The sequence below is a fragment of the Chlorocebus sabaeus genome, chromosome 8, assembly GCF_047675955.1.
Source record: "Chlorocebus sabaeus isolate Y175 chromosome 8, mChlSab1.0.hap1, whole genome shotgun sequence".
NCBI lineage: Eukaryota > Metazoa > Chordata > Mammalia > Primates > Cercopithecidae > Chlorocebus > Chlorocebus sabaeus.
Window position 1 is genome coordinate 3,933,101 of NC_132911.1, and position 13,031 is coordinate 3,946,131.

At 41.1% G+C, this 13,031-nt stretch overlaps 1 protein-coding gene across 2 annotated transcripts in view; it reads right to left on the reverse strand.

The window, feature by feature from the left end:
- The window catches only part of CSMD1 (CUB and Sushi multiple domains 1), a 1,948,922-nt gene that overhangs the window by 62,319 nt on the left and 1,873,572 nt on the right, over positions 1-13,031 (reverse strand). For both annotated transcript variants that reach the window (XM_073017922.1, XM_007961594.3), the window contains exon 53: positions 1,544-1,717. In XM_073017922.1, the coding sequence (XP_072874023.1) occupies positions 1,544-1,717 (174 nt within the window). The remainder of the gene's footprint in view (positions 1-1,543; positions 1,718-13,031) is intronic.

Consider the following 13,031-nt stretch of genomic DNA (forward strand, 5'->3'; position numbering starts at 1 on the left):
CAAACACCTGCCAAATGCACTTTCTTCATCATCATAATTATTACTTCTCTCTTGAATCATGACAGAATACCAAATGCTTTAAAAATGAAGCAGTGAAAAACAAGAGATGCTAAAAATTCTTGTATTAATCATGAGTTTTGAATATTTTCTCCATACACACCAGCTGAGTTTGCGAAGCCCTCCTTTTGAGACAGTATGGGGATTTGATACTTTAAATTGTCCATGTATAAATTATTGCAATATCAATTTACACATCATGAAATTGGCAAAATAACTAAGCACACTCAGGTCCTATTTTGTTGAGAATCTCTGTCGTATGATCCTTTGAAATGCAGGGAACTGTCATTATGTCATGCCCCAGATAACAGCAAGACAGATCAGGGAGAGATATTCATCATTCACCCTTTCAAAAGAAACACACTACAGTCATAAAACTGGTGTTTTCTTCCCCATTTATCTTGTCAACGTTTTTTCCTCTAAGTAGAGCTTTAACCCTTGAACTTGTGTACATTTTCACAGCACTATTACATATAATCCTTGTCACTGTTTCATTAACATTTCTTTTGTCTAATTCATAGGAAAATACACAATATTTTAGAAAAACAATTGGTTTAAGGGAAATTGGGCAATAAAGTGAGAGTATATTATTCTAAAAATAGTCAATATTTATCTCTGAAGTTATGTAGTTCAACGTTGATCATTCATTACATGTAATTTTACCTCTTTCTTTTTTTTTTTGTTTGGAAAACAGAGTCTTGCTCTGTCGCCCAGGCTGGGGTGCAGTGGTGTGCAGGTACAGGTTGCTCACTGCAACCTCCATCTCCAGGGTTTAAGTAATTCTCCTGCCTCAGCCCCTCCTAGTAGCTGGGATTACAGGTGTGTGCCACCATGCCAGGCTAATTTTTATATTTTTAGTAGAAATGGGGTTTTGCCATATTGGCCAGGGTGGTCTTGAACTCCTGACCTCAGGTGATCCACCCGCCTTGGCCTCCCAAAGTGCTGGGATTACAGTTGTGAGCCACTGCGCCTGGCCAGTTTTACCTCTTTCAAGTAAAAGAAAGAGTGCTTACAAAACTCCCTATATTCTTGACAAAACAATGACAAAAATACACGTAACATGGATGAGGCAGGGAGTGGCGCTGTTTCTAAGACTGCAAAGCTGCCCAGCAGACCCCAGACCCTGCACCTCCACCCTCCTACAATCAACTTTTCCCTCCACCCAGTTTATTCTGTGATAATATCAGGGAGGAGGAATCCATGACACTACTTAGCCAGGGATCCATTGAAAATGAATGAATAAGCAAATTAAATGTGGAGTCAAGAAAAGGAGTTTGAAGGAAAGAAAAAGGGAAGGAGATCCAAAAAAAAAGGAAAGCGTGCACATGACAGCTCTCCCGTTCTCTTTCTTTGTACAGGCAAAACTGAAAGTTTGCTGTTCTGTTTCACAGTGAAGATTAAGCAGGTGTGTATTGTGACCTAATAACCAAAGACACTGTGGCAAAAGGAAGCATCTGATGAATTCGTCCACAAAGAGCGCACTTACGGACACAGACAGGCGTTTGTCCAGACCACTTGTGGTCTTGCAGGCATATCCTCACGGAAGTTCCCACGAGCCGGAAACCAGGATTGCACTGGTAAACCACAGTGTCTCTGTAACTGAAACCATCTCCACTAATGTGACCATTCACAATTGGGTCTGGGGAACCGCAGTGGCCAGCTAAAAGCATAAAACCATTTTAAAATTTAGAGTGTTTGTCATTTATAAAAGTAGTACCTTCATAACTTACTTTTATTATCAAGTCAGTAACAGTATTAAAGGCACAACTTATTGAAATCTTTCTCTTCACATATATATGTATACTTCTAAATAGTTTTTCTTTTTATCATTGTTTTCAGAAATCGTAGATAAAATAAGTAATATTTCTAATATGAAATGGTTTGTATCTTCCTAGTTGTGATTTTCCCATCTATTCATTTCACTTATTTTGCTTACCTGTATTCTGTTATTTACCTTGTTATACTATTTTCAAATCAAAGCAAAAAGTAAAGAAGGAATTCTTGGAATTAGCATGAATAGGGCTTCTTAACCTATTGATTATGGGTAGTTAGCAGATTGGTGAGGAGGGCTTCTAATCTGACACACTAGAAAATCAAATTACCTGTGAAATTCCAAGTAGAAAGACAGGGATCAGAGAATAAGTTCAACTTGAATTATGAAAATCTGAGTTATGAGTGAGCCAATGGCTGGGTAAAAATGGCCTGGAATCAGTTGAAAAGAGAAGTGTAGAGTTCGAGGGACGGATGCGCTGAAGTTAGCGTGGGCTTGGGAAAACAGGAGCATGCACAGCTGATGGTTCAAACTAACAGGTGGTAGGCCTTACCCAGGAGCACAGTGAAAGAACAGGAAGAAGGGCAAGATCGGGGCAGGCGTCTTTACTTAAGGGGAGACAGAATGTCCGTGTAGACAGTAAAATGATTGACAAACATGGCATTGAAAGAGCTTTAGTAACAGAGCTTCCACATGGAGAAGGATCCTCTGACATTACTCCACTCCCTCCCACCTTTTTTTTTTTTTTTTTTTTTTGAGACAGGGTCTTGCTTTGTTACCCAGGCTGGAATGCAGTGGCATCATCACGGCTCACTGCAGTCTCAAACTCTTGGGTTCATCATCCTTTGGCTTGAGCCTCCTGAGGAGCTGGGACTACAGGTACGTGCCACCATACCCCAGTAGTTTATTATTATTATCAGCAGTACTAGTAGTAGTAGTAGTAGTAGTAGTAGTAGTAGTAGTAGCAGCAGCAGCAGCAGCAGCAGCAGCAGCAGAGACGGGGCCTCATTATGTTGTTTAGGCTGGTCTTCAACCCCTGAGCTTAAGCAATCCTCCTGCCTCAGCCTCCCAAAGTACTGGCATGACAGGTGTGAGCCACCACAACTAACCATTTTATTACCTTCTCTTCCGTCTCCTTCTGCCTCTTTACCGCTCTCACTTTTCCTTCTTTCCTCCAACTTCTCCTTTTCTCTCTCTCCCTTCCTCGCATATATGGAGGGTATTCTTATTAAATCAACAAAATACAAAGGCTTAAGGGTAACTTACATGAATGGGACCTGTGTTACACCTGGGGTTTGGATTCACAAGAAGAGAAAACATTCGCTGTGAGTTCCTAAATAATCATCTTTGTCACTGTCCTATAGTTGCATCAACATTTATTTTGCTTAATTCACAGGAAAATAAAGAATAAATCAGACAAAACAATTGGTTTAAGAGGAATTTTGCAATAAAGTGAGAGTACACCTATTGTCAAAGTAATAGTCAATATTTATCTTTGAAGTTATAGAAAGGAACTTATCATAGGGAAACAGCTACAGAAGCCTGGGGTCCATGCAGAATATCAAGGTGGAGATTTTCCCTGCCCACTTATTTCCCCAACAGGGAACACAGCCAATGATGCTCCACACAAGTTCCTGCACACACAGATTTGAGAAACTGCAAAATTGTTGTCATACTCCTTTGGGATTAAGTATACCCTTCTAGGGAAATTTAAAATCATAATCTATATTTCTGCTTAAGAGAAAGTTTAGAAACATTGTGTTCTCCTATTTTGGAGAACAAATTTGTTATTAGCAAGGTAACATTGCAGAGGAAAGAGAGAGAAGAGAATCTGATCTCCGCCTCAACTCGTAGAAGAGATTAGATCACAAAAAGCCAGGCTAGATTTGGCTAATTTTAGTGCACTGGCAGGTATTCCAGTCAATCAGATTGATAAGTCAGTTCTGGGGATCTGTCCCAATCACTCCCACACATGAGACTTGATACAAGCGGAGAAGGTGGATGAGGGTGAATGTTGTGCATATTTTGAAGACAGACCCCCTGAAGCCACAAGTGTTACCAAAGGCACAGAGGACATTGGCTCTGAAGGTTCCCCCTTTCCAGACGCTGTCCTTTGCACAACATGCTCTGTCGTGCATGGGGGAGATAGACCCATCATTCTAATCCTAGAGACAGGGAGACGAGGACTGGTGAGAGCCAGAGGAGCCCATCAGCCCAGCACAAGAGATCCCAGCCATTTCTGAGGTGAGGCGTAGAATAGCCAGTTTCTAGAAACACACAATAAAATGACACCAACAATTCCTTTTGGGATTACTTCTGAAGCCTGGAACTACTCCAAGAGGAGGGGACTTGGGACCAAAGGTAACAGCGATGTGAAGAGGGGTGCATTTTAACAGAGCCCCTCTCATTTTAGATAATCTGTTCAGGCCTCATTCTTGACTTAGACAAACATGACTCCTTGGAAACCTTACTATTTTTCTAAACTGAGTTTTTCATAAGTGCACATAGTTTGAAGTTGCAGTCTTCTTTGGGAAGCTGGCAAACAAGTACTTGTAATGGTCAAGGAAGCACCTGTGTGCTCTAGAAATCAGGCAGGAAGCCTGACAGCCAGGATTGTAAATAAAGATTCCCAACAGCAACTCCTCTCTGACACACGGTCATTTCAGTTCTCTGAGGAATTGGCACCAAATGCCTAAAGCAAACAGAGGATGTCCTTCAAAAACATTGCATTTTACCTCCTTGCTTGATGAAAAAAAAAAGTTATGTATCAGCAGGATTGCCTAGTATCTAAGCTTGCTAATATGTAACAATTATTTCTTCAATGTGGCTTCCTATTTTGAAACAAATAGATAGCAATTTGGTTTTCACTTCTTTTCACTGTCCAGCCATCAGTTAATTCTGTTTTAAAACATTCAAAATCTTAGACCAATTGTAGGTTATTACAACTGGAGGATAACCACACAATTTCACTCACAGAATACTATTTAACCCAAATCTCAATGATATTGTGTCAATATGTTGAGGAAGGGAAAATTGCATTAGGAGGAATTTGAACTTAAAGACTTTTGAGCTCTATTTTAAATTTAAGATTCTATTAGTCTACGATAGTATTATTCTATATGCTTTGTATGTGAGTTACTTTTTCTTTTAATATCTTCAATGTAATCTTGGTTTTGAGTCATCTACACAAAACCCAGAGAGCCTCTCTCTCTTTCATCAGAATGAAATGTAGTATGTTCATGCTTCTCTGCAGTGTCTCTAACATATTAGTCACACACTGAGTACTTGTTTAAATGAATAGAAGTAGAATAACCTCACCACTGGGCAGTCTTGCTCTGTTGCTCAGGTTGGAGTGCAATGGCACGATCTTGGCTCAATGCAAGCTCCACCTCCTGGGTTCACGCCATTCTCCTGCCTCAGCATCCCAAGTAGCTGGGACTGCAGGTGCCACCACCACACCCAGCAGCTAATTTTTGTGTTTTTAGTAGAGATGGGGTTTCACCTTGTTAGCCAGGATGGTTTCCATCTCCTGACCTCGTGATCTTGGCCTCCCAAAGTGCTGGGATTACAGGCATGATCCACTGTGCCCGGCCAAATTCATATGATTTTTAATCCAATGTATATAGATAGATAATGCAAATATATCCTCATGGAATTGCTGCATTTTCTTTTAGCTCAAGCATGAATTAACAATTCAATTACTACCACACTTTACGAATTTTACGTTTTAATTCTTCATTTTCTCCATGCTGAGGACAGGTATGAATGTGGACGGGGTAATTCACCAACTGCTTAAAATTGTTGAGAGAACCAGTGACAGAACCAAGAATGCAATGGTCTGCTCCGGTGACTCTGTTTTACGCACTATACTACAAAACATGTCATTGGAATAAGAATACCGTGGCCAGGCGCAGTGGCTCACACCTGTAATCCCAACACTTTGAGGGGCTGAAGTAGGTGAATCACCTGAGGTCAGGAGTTCAAGACCAGCCTGGCCAACACAGTGAAAGCCCATCTCTACTAAAAATACAAAAATTAGCCAATCGAGGTGGCACATGCCTGTAGTACCAGGTGCTTGGGAGGCTGAGGCAGCGGAATTGCTTGAACCTGGGAGGCGGAAGTTGCAGTGAGCTGAGACTGTACCACTGCACTCCAGCCTGGATGACAGAGCAAGACTCTGTTTCAAAAAATAATAAAAACAATAATAATAATAATATCATGAAACCTCAGAACCACTGAGGTGTTATATGTATGGACCCTGCAGTACACTGGGTAGGTCCTAGGAATCTCGACGTCTTTCCTGTGTTAAAAAGAGTTTCCGTACCCTAAGCTTTGAAAATCACTCGTTTTTCAGTCTACTCTATTCTGTGTCTGACGAAAGCTTTGTTACGCTTTGTAATTATAAACTGCTATTATATTTTGGTTAAAATGTCTCAAATAGAAAAAAGGTGAGTTTTTTTTTTTTAACAATCTTTCTCTAAAATTGGATTTGAAAGAAATAAAATCTACCAAACGTTTGAACAAAGCACAGAGACTGGTAGCAAGATGGATGGAATATTGAGTCCATTTTCATAGCAAAGAAATAGAGTATGTCGCAAGCAAAATGTCAGGAAGAAGGCTCAAGAAGGAGGAAAGGCCTAGTTTCTTGATTGGTCAAGGTTTGCCTGCAAACTACATTCGTGCCAAAGCACTCAGGAGGGCAGAAAGGGGCTGAATCCCCTCTGTGAGGTCAGTTTAGTCTGAGGTTCATTAGGGACAGATACAGGGGAAACCACTCACTCCATTAACACCCACACAGTGTGGCCCACACTTAGACCAGGGGAGGCCGCACACCTGCTGTTTACAGAGTTTAACACAGGAGAGCAGGGGCCTCCGCAAGGACAGCCTCTCAAAGCCTTTGTTTCTAGAGTTCCATCTCAATTCCACTGCACAGGTCTTTTAGTGTAAGTTACAAAAAACCTTGCTGAGAGAACAAAAGCTTGTTTTGTCTGTTTGTTTCCAGTAGAGTGAACATTCAGAAACTGGTTCTTTCAGAGCTCCAGCGTGCCCCCCCGGGTGACCTATGTTTTCTGGAATGCGGTTCTACCAAGCTGTGTTTTAGATGAGGAATCTTATTGGTGGACAGGATTTGGCCTTGTTAGCTATGCTATCCGCACTGTTTTTGCAGCACTTGCTTTTGATACTGAAAGGAGTCATGCGGTTTGCAAGCTAAAACCACCACACTGATTGTTAGTGCTGACTTTCCGAGTGACTGACACAAGGTGGACCCTCGAAGATACCTGAGGTACTCGTTAGCAGATTTACCTTAACATCATAACACACGCAAAGAGTGAACACCTCAAACACAAGTACAGCAGGTGAGAGTCTCCGACAAGTACCTAGACCTGCGTGATTTTAGAAATGGGTTCCTTGGTTTGGAAATGTAATAACGTTCCACTGTTTCACTTCTCCTGCAGAAACCCCGTATACCAGTGGGAATGTGGCCACAGTGTCTCCCATGACAGAGGACAGACCTGGAGCCCAGCATTCTTTGGGGAGGAATCAGCTCCTTCCATTGGAACCGCAGGATCTCTCCCCTCTCACTAGGTCTCCCACACATGCACTTTTTCCCCTAGAGGATCCTACTTGAAGGTCACCTCTTCCATGTGCAGGTTTGTAGCAGTACAAATACTAAATATTGGTACGGGGATTAGAATGGAATCCATTTTCAGAAAATCTATAAGCCAAATATTCAACCTCAGTATTTGCTTTGTGATTATTGGCACTTATTGGTGAAAATAAAATACATACAAATATCCCGTGCCTGTAGGAGAATACAATATGCTTTAATCTATCCATTCTGTGCAATAACACGGTCTTTGGGCTAAAGTCAGAGTTATTTGGGCAGGAGATTCCAAAGCCAATTTGCAAACTTTTCTTGAGTATTAACAAATGGTCACAAAATGTCAGGTGGATCAGATTCACTTACAAGCAGGAAAAACTATTATTAGCAGTACACATCAACAGACATATTTAAGTCTCTAGATCTGCATATGCTAAAGAAACACATTTGGATATTGATAAATGAGGTTATTTTTTTTCCCCTCCAAGTGCAATTTCTAGGGGCAATGCTGACCGACTTAGCCCATGCATAGATGTGCATGGTATCACAGTGTGTGGAATTTGTCCAACATGGAGGTATTGGCCTTGCAGAGCCTACAGCACTCTGTACTGTTCATGATAGCATCAAACATGGGCCCGAGTCCTCTGCCACAAATCCATTTGATCAAATCTCTGCTTCACCCATCTTAGTGAATGACAGCTTTTTAAAACCCATTTGGTTTGAAGAAAACCTCAAACCAGGGCCATCATTTGGACTGTCTATGGGGCTTTCAGTAATCTTCCATCTGTTCCTTGTCTCAATGTAGTTCCTGAATATACCACATTTCCACCTTCTTCCCTCATCGTCCTAAAGCTTCCTCCGCAGCTTTGCCTGCCAGTGTCACATGTAGTAGGCACATGTAGGCACGAATGTAGTCCCTCAAACCTCAGTCCAAATCCACCGCAGGTGCACATCTTCCACAAACCCCAAAGGAAGAGCTGCCCATTCATACAAGACGCAAAGATCTCCCTTACTGCAGGTTTGTCCTACAGTACGAGAGCCTACCTTTGGTGCTGCCTATTTAAAACACCCAGCCTCCTAGTTTTCTACTGTGTTTTGTTTGGGATTTAAAGCAGATGGCATTCTAATTTTTCCTACCTATGTACTTCCCCTATTGGACTGTGAGTTCTGAGTGCAGCACCATGCTCCGTGCGTCGGGACTCAGCTCAAAGCCTGCTCTAGAGTGGGTGTCAGAGTTATCAGATCTTTTCTACCACCTTGTGGCCCTATCAGTCCAGGCTCTTGTGACCATTCGGCCATTGAGAGTTCGACCCGACCCCAGCACCTGCTTGTTTCAGGCAAGTCTGACTTCCTTGGGCCTTATTTCACATCTATGCTGTTGACACCACGTTTGCAGCTCTTGCTTTCTGGAATTAGCTGGGTGTGGTGGTGGGTGCCTGTAATCCAAGCTACTCCGGAGGGTGAGGCAGGAGAATTGCCTGAACCCAGGAGTGGGAGGTTGCAGTGAGCTGAGATCACACCACCACACTCCAGCCTGGGCAACTGAGTGAGACTCATCTCAGGAAAAAAAAAAAAAATCCAAACAGTCCTCAAAGATCATAGGTACCAGATCCATCACCACAGATACATAGCAATTCCTCAAGAGCCCACTTAAACTATTAAAAAACTGAAGTCATGATTCTGGATATGGGATTCCTGGGCAAACAGAGGATGGGAGGAATCTTATTAATAAGATTCAGGCTGAGCATCGCATGGGAGCACTTATCGCGTATGAGCCTGCTCTTACCCAAACTCCCAGGTTCCCTGACTGTATACTATGAACTCAGAACTTCCTGTCATCATATACATTGAAATTATTTTTCCTCTGAGAAAAATTTTACATTAATTTTGATTATATTCTTTTGTTTGGCCTGTCATGAGAATTTGAGATCCTGAATCCATCATCCAATATGATTTTCCCTCTTTCAACTAGAATCATTATTATGCCCTAATTGAAGATAGGAATAACAATTTTTGATTCAGAAACACCATTTCTGAATAGTACTTACAAATACCCATCTCATAACAATATTAAACAGAAACAAAATGGATCCAAACTCACATGGTGTCTTGTGAAACTTCATTAGTTCTTTGTGAAAATACATTTCCTAAGTTACTTATGATGAATATGCTGCAGTATCTGCTCTGTATATCATCAAGTCAATTCATGGTTTTGGACAGCTAGCTTCTTTTCCTGTTGTGTGAACAATCACACTAGGTATGAGTTTCCCTCTAGGGTTCTTCCATTCCATAATGACTCACCAAGAACACGCCCAGTAACTCAGCAGTGTAATTTTTAGTCCTGTTAGCTGGTTCGGATGAAATTCTCCTGGGCAGGAGACACAACTTCATTGAGAACTCTAAAGTTCTCTTTTATAAGCTTCTTATCTTTGGAGGGTGCCAGTTTCTGATTTTAAAAATGTCCGCCTATAATCCCAGCACTTTGGGAGTCTAAGGCGGGAGGATTGCTTGAGCCCAGGAGTTCCAGACCAGCCTGGGCAATTTAGGAAGACCCAGCTTCTGAATGAAAAACAAAAAACAAAAAACTGAATAATCATCCATTTTCATACCAGCTTCACGAATGAATTTGGTTCTTGTTTTAAGCATAATTGAGGCAGCCTTCTTGGGGTTCCTAACACTTCACATCATTTCCAATTTGTGATGGATTTGTTTCTCAAGACACTCTCTTTAAAAATGCATTTCATTCTCTTCAATATGTCCTGGGACAGTTGTTTTGCTTGAAAATTGAATTTCTTGTAGAAAATCTGGTGTAGCTGTTTCTGTTTCTTTGGGTAATTTCCCACTTTTTCCCGATTGGGTGATTTGTTGTTGTTGTTGTTTTCCTTTTTTTTTTTTTTTTTTTTTTTTTGAGAGACGGAGTCTCACTCTGTCGCCCAGGCTGGAGTGCAGTGGCACGATCTCGGCTCACTGCAAGCTCCACCTCCTGGGTTCACACCATTCTCCTGCCTCAGCCTCCCAAGTAGCTGTGACTACAGGCGCCTGCCACTGCGCCCGGCTAATTTTTTGTATCTTTAGTAGAGATGAGGTTTTACCATGTTAGCCAGGATAGTCTTGATCTCCTGACCTCGTGATCCGCCCGCCTCGGCCTCCCAAAGTGCTGGGATTACAGGCGTGAGCCATAGTGTCAGGCCTGGTTTTTCACAGTCATAGTTTTGGGGGATGTTTTGTTTTGTCAAGGGGTCATCTTTTTTAGTGTTAAAGTTATGATTATATAGATTGTTTTCAGAATTTAAAGAAATATATCCTTAGCAACTGCCTCTGTAGTACCAGTCATTTCCCCACTACAACTATCTCGTTTATCCCAGCATGGGGTTTCCTCCAGATGAACCTGAAGTTTACTCAAGGACATTTAGCTTGGTGGAAACCCAGAGTGATTTTCAAAAGGGCCATAGTCATGGAAACAGGGAAAGGCTTAATTCAATAACAAGTTAAGAGATGGAAGAAAAGCAATAGCGAGACTGATAGGCGAGAGCGCATCAGCATCCTGGCAGTACAGGATGAAGGACACAATTAACCAGGCAGAACTAAGGCACAGAGACCCTTGCACCTGACCCTTGCATGCACCTCCAGATGGGACTAATCCAGGTTGCAGAGCTCATTTCGCTTCTAGTTAACACAACACACTCTTCCTTATTGGTCTGGATTAGCATGATAGTATTCTCGGTTTTACCATGTTGGTCAAATTCTTCACTTCTCTATGCTTTCTTTCTTATCTGCAGGTCAAAGGAATAAGCACTTACTGTATGTTCTAATCAGATAAATCTCACAAATGCCGTGTGCATTTTAACTCATCAATAAATATCATCATTTATAATCATTGTCTCCAAATATGGCACCTAGCTGATATTTGGATTATGGAGGTATCCAGTTGCTACTCTATTAAATATTTGTGTAGACTTGGGATTGCAGCCTGTGTTCTCTTCATCTATCCTAGAGTCATATAATCTACTCAAGCACTATCATCTCTGTTCTCCTACCTTTTTACTCACTCATCCTCATTTTCCTCTGAGTCTCACATACAACTTTATGGTTTCTTGTGGACATACATTTTTGCCGAGTTCCACATGCTGTCACCCCCCCGCAAAAAATGACTTTGGTAAAGGGATATGCTTCATTACCATGCTTCACACATTATGAATCTCAACCCTTCCAGTTACAGTGGTAGCTGCAAAACTACATTTATTAACTTTCAAAATGTTTGTGCTAAACAAATTACCCATGGTTTATCCATTAGTATTTACACATTTATGTGTCATTTCTAATCTTTTTTGTATTTTTTCCCTTTAACTACTCTATATCTCTTCCAATTTTATTATTCCTTATATGCTGTATCAACTATCTACAACACAAACGTTTTATACATTATAACCTGGGCATTTCTCTTCTTCCTTATTTTCCTCTGAGTAAATAGACTCATTTATAAGCAAATCATCTTTCAAAAGCTTCTAAAATGTATTGCATAGCACTGAGGCATGTTTGGGGGCATCTCCAGGCAGCCAACTATTCAACATGTATCTCATCCTTTCTACTCCAAAGCCTTAACTTTCAGACAGAGGAATAACACAAGATAGATAAAGGCTTATCAGGGATCAATAAGCCCCAAGCTGACCCATCATTTAACAGTTATGTAAACCGAATGTGTCACTTAAACTCCCAAAGCAACAATGAAGGCCTTTCCTGCATCCTGAATTGGTAATGACCAAAAGGATGAGATTAGGGATGTTTGTAAGCAGTAGAGCAGCAATCAAGTGTAAGTTGCTATTAATTTTCATGTTTACAATTACTAACAGAGATGTGGTACATACTGTTAGACATAAGTGTCTTGGACCACCTAGTTCCCTCCTGGTAGGACTTGATTCCTTGAGAGGACCAAGCTCCAGACAGAAGAGCTAGTCCACACCAAAGCTGCCTAAAGGAGAGTGCTGTTCCATAGCCAGCCAATTTCAGAAGGATATTTAGGAATGCATGGAAACTCCCAGAAGGACTTGTGACTCTCTACATGAAGAAGCATACATAGTCCAAGGAAATGTCATAGTCTACTGAAAACTGTAATGAGGACATCCAATGACAGACACATCTATACACACTCATATATATAACTGTGTTCAATAATATATAATGCACGAAATATATTCAATAATACACTAGAGAGAGCGAGAAAGAGTGAAGAAACCAAGCGGCATTCATGTAAGTCCTGCAGTAATTTTAAATAAGTAGCTAATGTTTCACAGACAAGTGTGACAACCTCTTTTTGGTGGCTGGTTTTTCTCTAGGGTCACTACCTTCCCTTCATCCTGTTTCTTCAGATTCTCCCAAATGAAAAGAAGAACAGGTTTTGCTATTTGAAGTTTACTGGGCCTGGCTTAGTTCCTGAAGTGATCCTAGCCCATGAGATTCAGAAGCTTAAAGCTTCCAGTTTCTATGGCTTTGAGTGATTTAAAAAAAAAAAAAAGAAGAAGAAGAACATGGAGAAGGTTCAGAAGGTAAGGTATTTTACAAATGACCAGGAGACCTGGTCATTTAGTAACAGTGGTTCTTTAA